The 17,561-nt window shown below is 32.0% G+C and overlaps 3 protein-coding genes across 4 annotated transcripts; 2 read left to right on the top strand and 1 right to left on the bottom strand.

Annotated features, from left to right (window-relative positions):
* Nucleotides 1-393: 393 nt before the first annotated feature.
* Nucleotides 394-3,921, top strand: LOC120082535 (ATP synthase subunit gamma, mitochondrial). The gene is made up of 9 exons (XM_039037743.1): nucleotides 394-623; nucleotides 1,132-1,175; nucleotides 1,352-1,504; nucleotides 1,790-1,903; nucleotides 1,998-2,125; nucleotides 2,355-2,477; nucleotides 2,580-2,699; nucleotides 3,332-3,453; nucleotides 3,573-3,921. Exons 1-9 carry the CDS (start codon nucleotides 529-531, stop codon nucleotides 3,640-3,642), a joined length of 969 nt encoding a protein of 322 aa, XP_038893671.1. The 5' UTR covers nucleotides 394-528; the 3' UTR covers nucleotides 3,643-3,921.
* A 637-nt stretch (nucleotides 3,922-4,558) lies between these two features.
* On the top strand, nucleotides 4,559-7,712 carry LOC120083576. The gene is made up of 3 exons (XM_039039396.1): nucleotides 4,559-5,547; nucleotides 6,448-6,872; nucleotides 7,188-7,712. Exons 1-3 carry the CDS (start codon nucleotides 4,848-4,850, stop codon nucleotides 7,575-7,577), a joined length of 1,515 nt encoding a protein of 504 aa, XP_038895324.1. The 5' UTR covers nucleotides 4,559-4,847; the 3' UTR covers nucleotides 7,578-7,712.
* Nucleotides 7,713-7,775: 63 nt separating this feature from the next.
* LOC120083577 (glycine-rich RNA-binding protein 3, mitochondrial-like) lies at nucleotides 7,776-10,434 on the bottom strand. Of its 2 annotated transcripts, XR_005483460.1 has the most exons (6): nucleotides 10,281-10,434; nucleotides 9,382-9,526; nucleotides 9,226-9,294; nucleotides 8,904-9,010; nucleotides 8,456-8,760; nucleotides 7,776-7,969 (listed from the first exon to the last, which is right to left on the bottom strand). XR_005483460.1 is itself a non-coding variant. In XM_039039397.1 (5 exons), the coding sequence occupies exons 2-5, from the start codon at nucleotides 9,515-9,517 to the stop codon at nucleotides 8,554-8,556; spliced, it is 519 nt and encodes a 172-aa protein (XP_038895325.1). In that variant the 5' UTR covers nucleotides 9,518-9,526; nucleotides 10,281-10,434; the 3' UTR covers nucleotides 8,298-8,553. The 2 variants fall into 2 exon arrangements, 1 of the variants encoding a protein (XP_038895325.1); XM_039039397.1 differs by lacking the exon at nucleotides 7,776-7,969 and having other exon boundaries at nucleotides 8,298-8,760.
* Between the last annotated feature and the right edge of the window lie 7,127 nt (nucleotides 10,435-17,561).

Below are 17,561 nucleotides of genomic sequence, written 5' to 3'. Positions count from 1 at the left end.
CATAGGAAGTTTACGGATATTTCGTATAATTTAACCCAAAAAAAACAATATGGACCGATCTCTCTTTTTTTTTTTTTTTTTTTTTTAAGTTAGTGAAAATTCCGAACTCACCAGACGAGGAAGAAAAAAAAAGTAGGATAGCAAAGTGCTGGCGCTTCCAACTTAAAAGCGATTTCCAAGCCTTGGATTAAAAATGTTTAACAAAAATGGGAAAATGAAAAATGGTCCAATAGAGCACAATTCTCCAAAATTCAAGAAAAGAAGGCCAACTGTATAATTTTATTAATGATTTGAGTCATTTTATGAAATTTAAATGGGGGTATTTTGGGGAAAGGAAGAAGGGATTTGGTACATAAACAAAATATTTGTAAATATAGGCCTTGCATCAGCGAGATGCGAAAAACTCTCAAAAACGAGTGAGAAGCGTTTGAGCTCGCTGCTATTGAAAAGAGAGAAAAACCCCATTCGTCCGCCTTATTTTCTTCTTTTGATCTGCAACTTCCAGTTCCGATCTCGCTTTAGGAAGCAATGGCCATGGCAGCTCTGAGACGTGAAGGGAGGCGCCTCGCTACTGTGATCTCTCCTCAACCAATCACCGCTCTCCGGTCTTCCCTCGTTTACGAGTATTCATTTTTACCCTTTATTCTATCTTGCCCTAATACGCGTTATCTGTGCGCGTGATTCTTAGCGATTATGATGTTTTTGTTAAAGACTCAAAACTTGTTTCATTTGATTGATAAAATTCTGAAGTAATTCCTTGTTATTTTCATAAATTAAGGGTTCCCTCCCTTTTGTTAATTTTTTTTTGTACGTATTTGTCTGAACCCTATATGTTAAGATTGGTTGGGGTCTACTGCTGGACTAATTATTCTGAAATATGCAGCATTTTCTTTTTCTTGAAAAAAAAAATACAACGATCTTCCATTTATGAGATACGTGAAAGTATTACCGTTCTTTTTTTTCAAAAAAAAAAAAAAAAAAAATGTTGGACTTCGAAAATGTATGGTAATTTGAAGATTTTAGAGAGCCATACTCCATTAGGTTTTTTTTTCATTTAACTTATCATTAATCATGCATATCTGCCTAAGTTCTCTATGCACATAAATCACTAAATGTGTGTTTCTTGTGCAGGGAACAAGCTCCTCTTGGTGTACGCTCCATCTCCACTCAAGTGGGTAGGTGCTATTTACATCGGATCCTGCTATTTCCTTTTATATAAATTCTTTTGTGGTGGTTTATTGCTTCCTTTTAATTAACTGGCATTTCTTTGATATTGTTTGAGTTGTTTTATTACTTTTAATTTTTTACTTACTGATGATTTACTATCATTTTTCTATATATGTGATTGCAGTTAGAAACCGAATGAAGAGTGTGAAAAATATTCAGAAAATTACAAAGGCAATGAAGATGGTTGCAGCCTCAAAGCTGCGGGCTATTCAAGTGCGTGCTGAAAATTCTCGTGGCCTCTGGCAACCATTTACCGCACTTCTCAGGGATACCCCAAGTATGCTTATGTCATATGTTTTCTACTTTCTGTTGACACGCGAGTTGCTTCCTTTTACTTCTTTTGTAATTTCCATGTGTATTATGTCAAAGTGCACATCATACTCATGGGTTATTTACTAGTTAATGTATCATATGTTCATTATTTTTCTTTTGTTTGAATGAAAAATCGAACTGTTCTGTCAACAGACATAACACACACACACACCCATACGTACGTTTTCCCTTCTATCCCTTCTATCGTAGATTTAGAAGTTTGACTATGTTATTTTTGTTGGAAACATAGGTGTTGATGTAAAGAAGAATGTTATTGTTACCATTTCTTCTGACAAGGGTCTTTGTGGTGGAATTAATTCTACCTCAGTCAAGATAAGCAAGGCTCTGCACAAGATAAATTCTGGTATTACTTGCAAAATGTTTGTTTATCCTATCCTCCATAGCAGTGTTAAACAACAGTAAGTAAGATAGTAATTTCGTAATTACTCTGCCCATAGGTCCTGAAAAGGAAACAAAATATGTTGTATTGGGAGAGAAGGCAAAGGCTCAATTAATTCGTGACTCCAAGAAGGACATAGAAATCATCTTCACTGAGCTGCAGAAGAATCCTTTGAATTATACTCAGGTTAGTTAACCACATTGCAGAGAATGTCTTCATTGGTTGTTAACGAGTTTATGTTTCTTTCTATTAAATAATGCCTCTACTATGATCCATTCTGGCAGCAAATGATGTTTCCGATGTTTTGAGTGAATTTCTATTGGTTTACTGACTGAGCAAAATCTTCAAACTTTGTGTGACAGGATGCCTTGACATTATGAATGCCCATTTCTTACTGTCCTTTTTGCACTTTTAGGTCTCTGTCTTAGCTGATGATATTCTAAAGAACGTGGAATATGATGCTCTGAGGATTGTTTTCAACAAGTTCCATTCAGTTGTCTCATTTCTGCCTACAACATCTACCGTTCTGTCTCCTGAGGTAATATGATTGCTTTATTTTTTTTTACATAATGACCTTTTCTTCTCCCCTTCTTAAATTCTTGCCCTTACTTTTGTGAGTATTGTGCATTCTGTATTTTAGATTGTTGAAAGAGAAGCAGAATCTGGGGGTAGGCTTGGTGACCTGGACGCATATGAGATTGAAGGCGGGGAGACAAAGGCTGAGATTCTCCAAAATCTAGCAGAGTTCCAGTTTTCTTGTGTAAGTTGATCCTTGCAGCCTCTTTTATTTTTGTAGTGAGGCGTTAGTTTACTGTTGAAATCGTCATGGTTATGTGCCAAATGAAACGTGCAGGTTAGAGACTTGAGGTTTTTAATTCATATGAAATTTCATGGAGTTTAAATTCTGGTTTAATTAATACATTAAAAACACCGAGTAATTTTGAAGATACGAATCAGTTGACTTTTATCACCCGTTTGCTTTTCTTAGCTCTCCATTTTTCTTAGGTCTCTTAGTGATCATTGCAATTTACTGGTTCTTGATAATTTTAGGTGAGCAAATGCTTAGACAAAAGTTTTCCTTCTAGATACTGGCATTAACCGGATCGCCATGGGTTACTAGTAGTTTTTGGGGATGAATAAGTGATGAAGTAACTTTTTGGTCTATGGTTGTCGTGTCGCACATATGTTTGTTGGATGAGGATGCTGCAAAATTGCAGTTGAACCAACTCAAAGAAGAGAACTATGATATGTTATATGCAATAATGTCGATTATTTGATAAGTTCTTTCTTCTGTATTTCTAATATCGACTTGTAGCGGGAACATCTCAGTGCTGCCATTTCCCATTTCATTGGCCATTTATGTGATTACTGAAAGCTATTCATGCTTACCAGGTACTGTTCAACGCGGTATTGGAAAATGCTTGCAGTGAGCAAGGTGCAAGGATGTCTGCGATGGACAGCTCAAGCAGAAACGCTGGGGAAATGCTTGATCGCCTCACATTAACTTATAACAGGTCTCTTAACTTTTCTGGCGATCCTTCTCCTTCTCCTCTATCCTTAACTTGCATCAATTTTAAAAACGTGTTATTTATTTTATTTTCTAGAAAACTGAACTTGTTAATTTTTGTCATAGAACCCGGCAAGCGTCTATCACCACCGAGTTGATTGAAATTATATCCGGAGCTTCAGCATTGGAGGGCTAGTTGCTAGATCTTCTGCTAGTGCACCCAATGGTTGGTGATTGGTGAACTAGGATCTCGAGGCTATATTTGATTATCATGATGTTGCCTTTTGAGCTTTTTTGTAATAATACACCCAGTTTCAATTCTATCCTGGGAACTATGTTTGTTTTATCAATTAATTTTCAGATTGCTTCATCCTTTTTCCACCAGAATGCCCCAATTGGTTGAATTGAACCTTTTTTTTTTGGGAGAAACCTCTTGCTTTTCAATTAATATGATATTGAGATTACCATGCTTACACATGGGATAATGGTAGCGCTCCCCCTTGCCCGATTTGGAGGAACAGAAATTGATTCGTAATGTTCTTTTGACAGATCTTTTGGTAGAATTTCTAGCGTTTGTCTAGAGAAGAATGGGTTTGGAAATAAATGTATTATTCAGAAATTTCCTTGAATTCTTTTCATTCAGTGATATTGAAAACAATAAATTAAATTTGGATGCTTGATGAAGATTAAATCCATCGCGGCCTTTGACATTTATTTCATTGGCAATATGACTGAAATTATTCCTGTTAATCTATTAATCTACGTTTGAATAGACTCGATTAAGAACATTTTGAATATCATTTGTCCTATATCAGGAGGCAACAGTAATTTCAGTGTAATATATCAAAACTCAAAAGTCAGGTTTCCAAAAGAACAAAAAAGATATATTACTGCAAACTGCTAAAATGTTAACACGTGCGAAATGTTAGCGCCTTAGCATGTTCAAACAAATTTCACAACACCTCAATAAAAAAACTTGGACTTCGATCAAAAAAAGACAAATGAAGAAAAATAGTGGACAGCAAAAAAGAAAACCTCAAAACTCTTTAACATTTTGTGGTGGAGCTGCTAATAAACTCAACCAGAATAAATACAACCATATATGATAATAGTAGATTTTATTATACGGCTATGTCGTTCTTGCTTGTTACTTCTGGATTTGAGTGTCTTATTTTTGCCAACTATCATTGATGTTTGAGCATAGTTCTTCATAGAGGAACTGGTTTTTCCATTAGATTGCTAAGTTATTTTCTCTCAAATAGAGTCGATTCTTCAAGTGTCATTCTGGCTGAGAGTTTACCATCTGGGGTTGGAGGGAAAAAGAAAAAGAAAAAATGAAAAAAATGAAAACTTCAATTGAAATTTTTTCCTAGCATTTTTCTCAGCAAAGGGAGAGTAGAAATGGATTTGTGGATTGTTGCAGCAGCTACTGGTGCTGGATATGCAGCTAAGTACTGGAAGAATCAGTCAAAGGATGGGGATTATTCTTCATCACAGTTATACTTTGGGGAATCCAATTTGGTGAGTCCTCAATATTCAAATCATTTTGTCAACAAATTTTCACAAAAGAAGAAACTATATGAAGATGTTTTTGGTCATGGAAGAATGGAAGAAACATCTTCAGTTGCAGATTTTGGACTTTTTGTTTTTGGGAGTCACCAAGATTCAAATGAGCAGTCTACACCAAATATGACTTTGAAATCATGGATTAATGAGAACTCTAAAGAACACATTGGAGAAAGCAGCAAAAGCAATAACATTGGAACCTTAGTTTGTAGTTCTTCTGTCTCTGCAAGAAACAGAAGCACAGCTAAAGCTAGATTCTCACGTGGGGTTCTTATTAAACCTCTGAGTTCTGTAGAAGATTATCTTCTAACCTATGAGAGTTCTTTAGATTCATGTATTGCTGTGGAAATGGAGGAAAATAAGCTGTCCAAGGGATCCCATTTAGATGCTAGTGAAAGTGTATATGGGGTTTCTTTACTGCCATTTGAGTCTTTAAAGATCACTGATGTAGTTAGTAATAAGACAGGAAAGGAATGGGAAAGAAAGTCAAGAAGTTGTAGCAAAATGGCTAACATGGAACACTTTGCTTCTAAAGGTGTAGTACTCATCTTTGTTCTGGCCTTTTGTTTTTAGCTTATGTGAGTAATTTAGGATTATTTGTTTTGTCCGCCATCTCTGTTTTATGTTTTTTGATTCACTGAGTTCAGTAAATATCAGTTTGGTAGATAATTTAGATATTGTTACTGAAAGCTTTTCTCGGATTAGGTGATCTAAATATTCTGAAAACAATATTTTTATGTTTTCATTTTATCTAATTTTTTAATTTTAAATTTTAAAAGGAAGGATTATATAAAATAATGGTAAAAACGTTTAGAAATATACCATTTTTATGTTAGGAGCTCAATTCTGTTTTTTTTTTTTTTTTTTAAATTAAAGTACATGTTATGTAATGTATTATAGATTATATAATATTACAAAATAATAGTTATACAAATTTTTTAACCTAAAACATGTTCATAAATACATTAACAATAGTTTGTTTTCGACTAATATTTTGTGGTTAACTACGTCTAGTTTCGTGATTTATAAATATAATATAAAAACACATTTTAAATAATTGTTTAAATTAGAAACCAATTTCTAAATCTACTATCAAACACATCTAAAAATATAAAATATAATTTTGTTTTTATTGAATCCTTTATTTTCAAATTTATGTTTGAGGGACGTTTTTAAGATTCCTTACCAAACAGACTCTTGTGTTGTTCATGTACTATGCCACTATTTCTTTGAAGTACACTTTCTAATCATTCTTTATAATTAGGACTGTAGTATTGGGAAAAGGAAATAATCAACTGAGGAAGAGAAAAATCTATTGCAATATGAAAGTTTCAAGAAAGTTGAGAAGCTTTTGAGAATCATTCTTCGTTCTACAGATTGATGATTGATCCATACCTCGGATTACTAACTTATACTTATTGCTTATACCTTTCAGGTGCTCCTGATCAATCCTTTGTATTATATCTTGGATTCTTCATTGGTATGATGTATTCTTTCATATCAAATAACAGGGAAGTTCACAAGTTGAAAGAATTGTTAAAGCAGAGTGAGTATTTGGTTCAAGATCTTCAAGAGGAACTTGAAATGAAGGACTCATTGAAGCTGAAGGAACTCAGTAATGATAATTGTGAATCATACACTTATAGCAATGCCTTCTCTGAGAAAACAGGAGATGAATCTTCTCCAAAACATGTCATGGATTACACATTAAACTTCAATGCTGAAGAACTATATGAACATAAGGCAGGGGAGAGTTCTGAATCAATGAGCAGAATCGAAGCCGAACTGGAAGCGGAACTCGAGAGGTTAGGATTAAATATAAGCACCGAAGGCACGGGGAGATTTTCCGACAACGAAGAGGTAATGATGTAGATTTGTTAAGTAGAGTCATGTTAGAAACACAAGTACAATGGTTTCATTATGGATGGTTTAAGTTAAGGGACAATTGCAAATATAACAATCATGTATGCACAATGCAAAAGAATATAGCAAAAAATTTAGATCCAATTCTTGGAGACTATAAGTTAGACCATATCTGATAGGAGTCTATCAACAATAGAGTGATAGATTTTACTATATTTGCAATTCTTTAAAAATGTTGTGTGCGCTTTTAGTTTTAAAAGTAGTATGGTCTGCAATCACCCTTAAGCTTAAAAAGCAAATCATTATGTGCAGCTTGACCCAGAATTCGAAGAAGATTTTGCTGAAGGTGAGTTGAGGAATGAGATGATTAGTGAACAAAGTTCTGGTTGGACCAAGCATAATGAAGAGGGAAGCAACTCAACAGTTCAGTCTGGAAATTATAGTGTGTCACCGAGGGAACTGCGCTTGCGTTTGCATGATGTTATTCAGTCAAGACTTGAAGCACGTATTAAGGAGCTTGAGAATGCCCTTCTGAATAACCACCAGAAACTGCAGCAAATTGATGCAGAATATAGGAGTTGTTCTTGGCTTGAATTAGCAGATGGTGAATTGGAGTTTACAAATAGAGAAAATGAAACCAAAATTGCTACCCAATCTCTGAACATGAATTTCTCGAAGGAAGCCATTGATAAGCTCTGTTGAGTTTGGAAGAAGGGTGGTTTTTACCTGATTTCTAATGTTGATTTTATAATGTAACTCTCACATCATCCCAAGGGTATATGATTTTTTTTTTCTTAAAAAAAGAATTCATTAAGTCAACACGCTAACCGTAAAAAAGTAGAGTTCTGATCAGCCTCATGAACTTCTTAAATATGAGAAGGTAGAGCACCAAAACAATCATATATAACTTGAACAAGTGAATGAAACAAAATTACACGACCCATTACACTTAACAAAAGAAAGGACATTCACACAATGAGCAAACTCTCCTATAGCATCAAACATATTCTTAGTTTTTGAAAGATTGAATGACAGCTCATTGATTGAACTCCAAAGGTATATGATTAAAATCACTTCCAGTCATTCAAAACCAATCAATATTTGGTTTTACATTTTTTAAGTGATTTCTTTACTACAAAACTGATTTGAAGGATTAAAATGGGGATGTTATTTTAACATGAAAAATTAGAGGCCCAGTCGACTTTGAATAGCAAGTTCTCCAAGCGCAGGGCAAAAATTCAGGGCAAATAAGGGGTGAGGATGCTCGATGTTGAGAAATAGTGGGCAAAAGCTCGATAATGCAACATACGAAGGAAACTTCAATATAAGCTGAATCGGGTGTAAATTGAAACTTTTATAGCATAGACCTTTTCATCAACTTTCATAATTTGTAATGACTACTAAAATATAAGCAACAAAATATTGAAGAAAAATTAATAGATTACTTGTATACTGGTGGAGGGGCATTCAAATTCATCAAAACAAAACTAGGGTTTTGAGATTTCGGGGGATGATTCTGAATCCAAACGAATCTCATTTAAGACGTAAAAATTGACAAATGACATGTCTATAAAAAACAAAAACCAGTGCAAGTCCTAGGGTTTTTGGCGATACAAGTAGGCACAAAAGACATTATTACACTTAGCAATTTGTTTTCAAATTAAATCAAGCAGTTCCCTCAAGCCCTTTTGGCATAGTCATTGTCATCCTCCTCTCCATACTTTCCACCACCATAACCACCACCGCTACCAAAGTTGCCACCACCACCATAGCTGCCACCACCACCACCATAGCCACCACCATAACCGCCACCACCATAACCGCCACCACCACCCCGAGGCCTTTCAGTTGCATGGTTACACCTAATGCGACGACCATGGAGTTCCTGTTTTTTTTAAAAAAAATGAACGCAAGGGTGAAGAAAGCAGTGATAATATCAATCCATAACTGAATTACTTTTAACTGGTGGTTCAATGGCCTTCATCAGGTCACCAAACAAACTCATAGCAAAGTCATCCTGGTGTTTACCTGTCCATCCAAAGCTTGAATAGCACTAGAAGCTTCTTCATTGGCAGCGAAAGTGACAAACCCAAACCCTCTGGATCTACCACTATCACGGTCCATCACCACTTTCGCTAAGACAAAGGTAAGCATAGACAAGAATCAGATTCTTTCACTTATCAACACCAACTAAAGGAGTGCCCCCACGAATGTTACTGTTCTTACAGAAAATTTAAATGTTAATCAATTTTTCCAAAACGGATGATGAGTAACAGTACGTATATACACTAGAATAAAAAATTTAGCTTTCCTACTCAATAATGCTTAGTTAGATAAGTTCCCTGCACACCTTCAACTACTTCCCCATACTTGGCGAATTCTTCCCTCAGACCCTGGTCATCAGTACCGTATGAAAGGCCTGCAGTACAAAGCAACGGATTTCAGGGAAAGTTCTAGAGAACCACCAAGGGATAAGAAAGAGTAGAAGAACTGGAATCCAACTAACCTCCAACAAAAACTCTCGAACCTGACATGAATCTAAAAGTTTGAAAGATAGACAGATTGGAAGCTTGCAAATCTGAACCGATCCTTGATGCAGAATTCCGACTAAATATTTTTCCAACTTTACTAAGAAAAGCCATGTTTACGTCCTGCAACATTTCCATAAACAAATTAAACTACATAGGGACAAAATATTTTTAATTTCCAATGTACATTAACCCCATAATCGAAAAGAAAGTGTTGGATACTACTGTATAAATTATAATCCATAATAATCAGATAAACAAACAAAATCTATGAGAATATACGATCGAAGTTATCTCGAAAGTGAAAAAGCTTAAAGTTAATACCCAAAATAGTTAGTCATTACTCTTTAGCACTTCCAAAATTAATTTATGTTCACATGTATGTGTAATCTTCCATGGCACTTGTTGCTCCTTATGTAATTTCATACAATAATAATTTCATCGACTGTTTCTCATAAAAGAAAAACGTGCACGTTTTAAATAGACAGTCTAGAGAGACGTATCAAATTCAATCCGTCCTAACCACAGCAGAAGACTCGATAACGAACGAAATCATTCTCAAGCAGAACATATATACCCAGAACGTTAAAGTGGAAGTAAACTTTCGAAATCGAAAAGACGAGTATACACAAAAGAAGAATGAAAGAAAACCTTCAAATCAGAACATATCTAAGTTCATTCAGGAGAATAATCTTTGTATTTTCTTCAAATGGACAAATAAAATATCTTTACAGAAAGACGAAAGATCTAAACACAGAACACAAGCAATCAAAATGTACAACGAATAATAAAAAGATACAACAACATAAAAATGAGGATTAACATCATTACAAGATAAATAAATGAAAGGAAAAGGAACAGGAAACGAGAATAGAACCTCTGTTCGTTCTCTTCTTCCTTTCTTTCCCAGACGACCTTAAACCCTAGGCCTTCGATTCAAGCAGGGTTTTATGATGGCCGCATTGGGAAGGAATATAAATACACACTAAAGCTTCATGTAGACCGTTGGATTATAAGTGGGAGAATCAAGACCGTAGGATGAGAAAAATATTGGTTGGGGTTGACGTGCATTGCTTCTATTGGATAGTAACTTTTTGTTTGACAGGCATGCTGGTTTAGTTTTCCCCATTAACCCTAAAATCTCAAAATAATAATAAAATTATATAAAATTGCTAACGTACCCTTGGAAACTCTTCCCCTTTATATTTGCCCCTTCCTCTGGGCCCCACACAGAACTCCGCCTTGGATTTTTTTTTTTTCTCTTTCTTTTTTAAATTGTTATTTTATTTTTGGTACAAACTCTGCGTCGTTGTTGATAAATGATAGCTAAAACAATTAGGGGGAAAACAATTTTTTTTTATTCCATTCAACAAATTTTCACTCTCATTTGATGCAGGATGAAGGTTAAAAAGTTTGTAATTGAGTTAATATTTGCTTAGTTAATGATTTTACCATAACTAGTTAATTATCTTATTTTCTTATTTGAGGTTATATTTAGAATTTTTATTACATTTGAAATAGATTATTAGAGTTCTCTTTATTTCATTTATTTGGTCATAGATTTAACCTAAATATTCAAATAGTTACTTGATATCAAAGCTCTCATATAATGTTCCCATATCTATATTGTATCTATACTATATTAAAATTGGACAAAAAATGAAGAATTTTTAACTTTCCTCTCTTCCTTTCAATTTTTTAAAAATGTCGACTTTACCCTCAAATTTTTGTCATTTAAAACTTCTACGTCATTTCATTTATGAAAAGATACATCAATTCAAATGAAATATTTTCAACAAAAAAAAAATATATAAAGGTGCATATATATAATTTCTATTGAGATAACAAGATTCGGTCATGGAGAAATTCTCTCTAATATCTCATTTCATTCCCAAAAGAAATCCTAATTTTATGAGAGGCCGTTGGAACAAATTGTCTTGTCGGAGCATGGATCTTCGCCCTGAAAGTTTTTAAACGGTTTTTTAGCAATACTTTTGGGTGTTGTATCAAAAAATTTTATTTATTTGTTTTTGTTTTTTTTCTTTTTTTATAAATGTGTGCCTTTTTAGGAATTTGATTTAAGAGTTTAAGAATTTATTTACATGGAGTGATCAAGGTAATATGTTTCATTGATTTTAGAATTCATATAAATATTTTATCTGCTTGTTTCAACTCACCTAAATAAATTTCATTTCATAGAATACATAATTTTTTACCAATTTGTTTACTCCATTTTATTTTTTAAAATTTATTTTATTTTATTCCATTGTATTTAAATATAAAAAATCATTCCAATAACAACAATTTTGAATTTTATTTTTAAGGGAAATTGTTGGCTTATTTGTAATCAATATGAGATAGATTGTAGCATAAATATATGGTTTCAAATAATTTTTTTTATATAAATTTAAAAAATTATATTAAAAGATCCTTGAAAAGGAAAAAGAATCTTGAAGATCTTTTAGATTTAGTTTCTATCCAATATCTTCTCTTATATTAATTACTAATATATGCCCCACGAAAATTCAATCCTTCATTTTTATTAATAACCATTAATTAGGCCAATTATCTACTAAAAATTAGTTGAAGAAAAATATTTAATTGGATAATTCTATAAGTTTAAAGGATTGGAAGTTAAAATAATTAGCGCAATATAGTGGATCATAAAAAGATGATTACTTGCATAAATAACATAATATTTGAACATTTTTATTATTGTAACTTGATATTTGCGAAGTATATAGTTGAAATAGTAGTTTAAGATTAATCATTAGCTACGACCATATAAAAATTTTCTCTTAAAAGAAAAAATATATAAATAAAGTGAAAAATTAAAAAGATGGATATATAATATTTGACCAATCAAATTATGCCGAAGATGTCACCATTTTATAATTTTTAATATGAGTTGTTTTAAAAATTATAGTTTAATTTACGCATTAAGAGTTCTAAAAACATAATATGATCATATATTAATTTAGATATGCATAGAAAAAAAAACCTAAATATTTAGAAGAATAAAAACCAAAAAGCACATAATTCAAAATTTAAAAATATCACACAACATTTTAATTTTAATAATTTAAACGTTCTTTTTTATAAGTAACTTACAAGTTGTTTGTTTATATGTTCTCAAGGCAATTATTTTTAAAGTTACTAACCACGTGCAAAAGCACATGTTATGAAACTAGTACAAGTAAAATCATGGATGAATGTAAAAGACGCACATTAAAGGTAGATAGCCCAACAAGGATTTGCCACAAGTCTTCACTTTACATAGCTAATATGAGCACTTGTTGTAACAATCATATATGATATATTATTATAACTCTAAGACTTAGTCGATTTTTTTTTATTATTATTAACGTTAATGTATGTCTATAAGAAAATCAACATTGTCTACTAAGTACTATGTACTTCTCTTTATTGAACCAATGTTAAGTTTTGATCAACTCTCTAATACCATTCATAGTAAGATTAGAGATAAATAACCATATTAATATTTCAAGGAGGAACGATAATGTGATCATGAGATTAATTTCATGACAAAATTAATATGAAATTGGACCTCCATAGTAAAATTAAGGAAAAAATATATTTTTTTGTCTTCAAGATTAAGTGTAGATGTAGTGCTACTTTGAAAAAGAATTGCAAAAATAAGAGACTTTAGAAACTTTTTGTAAAAATAGGGCATAATTTTTGTCCTTAATTCAATTTTTTAGTTTTGACTTAGTCAAATTACCTTTTTTTTATATATTGTTTTTTATAATTGTTTTTATTATAAATATCACAAATTATCTATAAAATAGATATTCATTCTTAGTGTAAAAAAAAGTCAAATGTCACTCTCTCTACACTCTCTATATATATAGTCATGTGTCTATAGTGATATTTGATGGGTTTTATAAGACACACATTGGCATAAAAATTGGAGAAAGTGGAGATTTTAGAGAAATTCTTATTTCATATTTTATTATTTTATTTTATTTTATGTATTTATGTATTGTGTTTTATTTATTTTAATATCTATTTATTTAATTATATATTATTATCATATTATATATTTTCTCCATATCTATATTCTCGTTGTGCGTCGTTGTACGCCTCAAATTTATACCACGTTATTAGTACGAGTTCCTAACGTTTTCCCCGCTAAAGGTAGCTCATAAAAGTATGTCGGATTTTTTCCTCTTCGTTATAATTAATAAAATTAATATTATTTTGCATATTTAATAGTTATTAGATTTCTAATGTAAATATAATATTCTATGATAGTGTTGCCATGACAAATCTCACAAAATTAGAATTTGTCACCTTTGATATTAACGCAGTAAATATTTGTCATGGGTACTTGATGCGAAAATCCACCTAGATGTTATGAATCTTGGAGAGACTATTAAAGAGGGAAATACAGAACAAAGCAAAAACTATGATTTTCCTTCATCATCATCTTCACGAGGGATTGAAAATGGATTATTTTACAATAGAAGTTCCCCTAGTGAAAAAATTTAAAAAAGAGATATGATCATAAAAAAATAATTACTCTTCTTAAAGTTCGTATGAGTGGATGCACTCGAGGCTACAAGATCTCAAATCAGTAAGTGATTACAACTTCGCATTATTTAAAATCAGTTCGAAATTGTTGTTATACGGAGAGAAAATTATTGATGCTAATATGTTAGAGAATACATTTTCTACATTTTGTGTCTCGAATATGCTTCTGTAGCAAGATCGAGAGAAAGGTTTTAAACAATATTCTGAACTAATTTTACGTCTTCTCATGGCCGAACAAAATAACGAGTTATTAATAAAATAAAAATCATGAATCTCAACCAACTGGAACAACACTATTCCTTGAAGTGAATGCTTTCAATTTTAATAATAATCATGGTGGAGGTCGTGGTCGTGGTCGAGGCCATGGCAGAGAAAGAAATAATTATTATTTTCGTAATGGTTGTTCTAATCATTTAAATTTCAAAAGAATCACACAAAATGATAATCATAAAGGAATAGCTCTACATGATAAGAGTTCAAAAAGTGTTGAAAATAAATGCTTTCAGTGCAAAATGATTGAACATGGGTTACGTACTTGTCGTTCCTTAAAACATTTAGTTGATCTCTATCAAGCTTACATGAAGGAAAAAGAGAAAAATGTGGAAGCAAATTTTGCATAACAGGATAATGACATATATGATTCATCCTATATGACAAATTTGGATGTAGCGGACTTCTTTGAATCTCCTGAAGAGAAAACCCACATGATTGATGAAACATTTTTCCTTTGACTTTTAAAATATCTAGACTTAATGTTGTTTTTTTTATAGATCTCCATATTTTTTTCTTCTTACTAGATTAACACCTTTGTATATTCCAAATGTTGTTTTTCTTATTGTAATCATTTTCTTTTAATGAAGAAACCTGGATCATTTTCATATGTTAGGTGACTAAAAAATAAGTAAAGAAGATCAATGTCTGGCAGACAGTGCAAATATATATACAATACTTACAAGTAGAAAATATTTTTCCAAACTAACAATGCTCGAAGAAAAAGTCAATACAATATCAGGTTCTGCAAACCTATTTGAAGTGTTTTGAAAAACAAATATTATTTTGTCTAGAGGAACAAAATTTACAATTGACAACACATTGTTCTCTAGAGGAAATCTACTTAGTTTCAAAGATATAAGTTGCAATGATTATATTATTGAGACTCATAGAAAGAATAATATGGGGCATCTTTATATCATATTTATTATCTCATATGAAAAACGTATACCGAAAGAGTTGTTTGCTTTATCTTTTTGATTATATTATACTCATATATGAGTAATTGAAACATATGTAACAATGAACCTGAAGTTCATGAATCCAGACATATTTACAATTTGACATGACAGGTTAGGTCATCCATGGTCTATAATAATGAGAATAATTATTGAGAATTCAAGTGGATATCCATTGAAGAGCCAGAAGATTCTTCAATCTAATGAATCATCATGTGAGCGAGGGCCTAAACGATCGTGTAAAGTGCCTTTTACTAAACAATCGTATAAACAATCAAGTGTGTTTTTCTAAACGATTATGCACCTAGCGAGATTTACTAAACGATCAAGCATACAAAGTCTATGCGATAGACAGAAAATTCTCCCACTTGCTTGATCGTATAGTTTGATCGTTGCTTTCCTCCATCCCTCTACCAAATCCAATTGCTTGCTCTCAAGGAAAATTAATTATTAGACCATCACCAGTTAAAGTGGGGACTGAATCACCTACATTTTTATAACGAATTCATGGTAATATATGTGAATCTATTAACCCATAAAGTGGACCATTTAGATATTTTATGATATTAATAGACGCATCCAGTAGATGGTCACAAGCATGCTTATTATCAAGTCGAAATCTTGCATTTGCAAGATTACTTGATCAAATAATTAAGTTAAGAGCACAATTTTCTGATTTTACAATTAAGACAATTCGTCTTGATAATGTTGGTGAATTTTACATCCCAAGCTTTTGATAATTATTGTATGTCAATTGGGATAAGTGTTGAATATCATGCAGCTCATGTTCATATACAAAATGATTTAGCAGAATCATTTATAAAACGCTTGCTATTAATTGCCATACCATTATTCATGGGAGCTAATCTTCCTTCGTGTGGGGACATGCTATTTTGCATGCAATGTACTTGTATGCATTAGGCCATAATCTTATCATAAGTACTCATCGTTATCATTAGCTTATGGTCATGAGCCAAATATTCACCACATGAGAATTTTTAGATGTGCAGTATATGTTCCACTTGCTCCACCACAATGTACTAAGATGGGTCTTCAAAGGAGGTTAGGAATATATGTTGGATATGATTCCCCATCAATTATTAAATTTCTTGAACCTCTGATGGGTGATGCATTTACGCACAATTTACTTATTGTTATTTTAATGAGACAAAATTTTCAACATTTAGAGGGGGAATTAATAAGTTGAAAAAAAAATTACATGGAATACGTCGTTATTGTCTCATTTAGATCATTGTACAGATCAATGTGAATTTGAAGTTCAAAAGTTAATTCATATGCAAAAGATAGCAAATCAGTAACTAGATGCATTTATAGATGCAAAGAAAGTAACTAAGTCACATATACCAACTTCAAATGTTCCATCGAAAAACTCAAAGACAATAGAATATCTTAAGAAAAAAAATTGAGATTAAAGATCTCGGAAAAACAAAATATTGTCTTAGCTTGGCAAACGAGCATTTAGCATATGGGATATTTGTTCATTAGTCAACTTATACAGGAAAAATTTTGAAAAGATTTTATATGGACAAAGCATATCCATTGAACATTCTAGTGGAAGTTCGTTCACTAGATATGAAGAAAGATATATTTCGACCTCGAGATGATAATGAAGAACTTCTTGGTCTTGAAGTACCATGTCTTAGTGTAATTAGTGCACTTATATATCTTGCTAATAATACAATATTATATATTGCATTTTCAGAAAATTTATTAGCAATATATAGTTCTTCTCTAACAAAAAGACTTTGGAATGAAATTAAGCATATACTCCGTTATCTTTAAGGAACGATTGATATGAGTTTGTTTTATTCAAATAAACCAAATTTTGATCTAGTTGGTCATGCATATTCTAGATATTTATTTGATTCACACAAAGATAGATGTCAAATAGTTTATTTGTTCACATGTAGAGAAGTTGCTATATCATGGCGATTAGTGAAACAAACCATAACAACAATTTCTTCAAATCATGCTAAAATCCTTGGAATCCACAAGCTTAGTCAAGAATGTGTGTAGCTAAGATCAATTACTCAGCAAATTTGTGGAACATGTGGTTTGCCTTTTAATAAAAATATTCTAATGATATTATACGAAGACAACACAACATGCATATCTCAAATCAAATGAGGATATATTAGAGGAGATAGAACAAAACATATTTCATCAAAGTTTTTCTATACTCATGATCTTGAAAAAAATGGTAACATCATTGTACAATAAATTTGTTCGAAGGATAACCTAGAAGACTTATTTACAAAATCATTACTAACTGCAACATTTGAGAAATTGGTATACAATATTGGAATGTGGCGTCTTAGAGATCTTAAGTGATGTTTCCATGAGGGGAGTAAATA

The sequence above is a fragment of the Benincasa hispida genome, chromosome 8 (assembly GCF_009727055.1).
Source record: "Benincasa hispida cultivar B227 chromosome 8, ASM972705v1, whole genome shotgun sequence".
NCBI lineage: Eukaryota > Viridiplantae > Streptophyta > Magnoliopsida > Cucurbitales > Cucurbitaceae > Benincasa > Benincasa hispida.
Note: the sequence above shows the minus strand (reverse complement) of the source record. Positions and strands in the feature narration are given on the sequence as shown.

Coding starts and splice junctions, on each gene's coding strand:
- LOC120083577 (XM_039039397.1), bottom strand. CDS start 9,517: ATGGCTTTTCTTAGTAAAGTTGGAAAAATATTTAGTCGGAATTCTGCA. Junction 9,011..9,225: donor GTATGGGGAAGTAGTTGAAG/GTGTGCAGGGAA, acceptor CCTTTGTCTTAG/CGAAAGTGGTGATGGACCGT. Junction 8,761..8,903: donor TTCAAGCTTTGGATGGACAG/GTAAACACCAGG, acceptor TAAAAAAAACAG/GAACTCCATGGTCGTCGCAT.
- LOC120082535 (XM_039037743.1), top strand. CDS start 529: ATGGCCATGGCAGCTCTGAGACGTGAAGGGAGGCGCCTCGCTACTGTG. Junction 1,176..1,351: donor CTCCATCTCCACTCAAGTGG/GTAGGTGCTATT, acceptor ATGTGATTGCAG/TTAGAAACCGAATGAAGAGT. Junction 1,505..1,789: donor ACTTCTCAGGGATACCCCAA/GTATGCTTATGT, acceptor TTGGAAACATAG/GTGTTGATGTAAAGAAGAAT.
- LOC120083576 (XM_039039396.1), top strand. CDS start 4,848: ATGGATTTGTGGATTGTTGCAGCAGCTACTGGTGCTGGATATGCAGCT. Junction 5,548..6,447: donor GGAACACTTTGCTTCTAAAG/GTGTAGTACTCA, acceptor TATACCTTTCAG/GTGCTCCTGATCAATCCTTT. Junction 6,873..7,187: donor GATTTTCCGACAACGAAGAG/GTAATGATGTAG, acceptor CATTATGTGCAG/CTTGACCCAGAATTCGAAGA.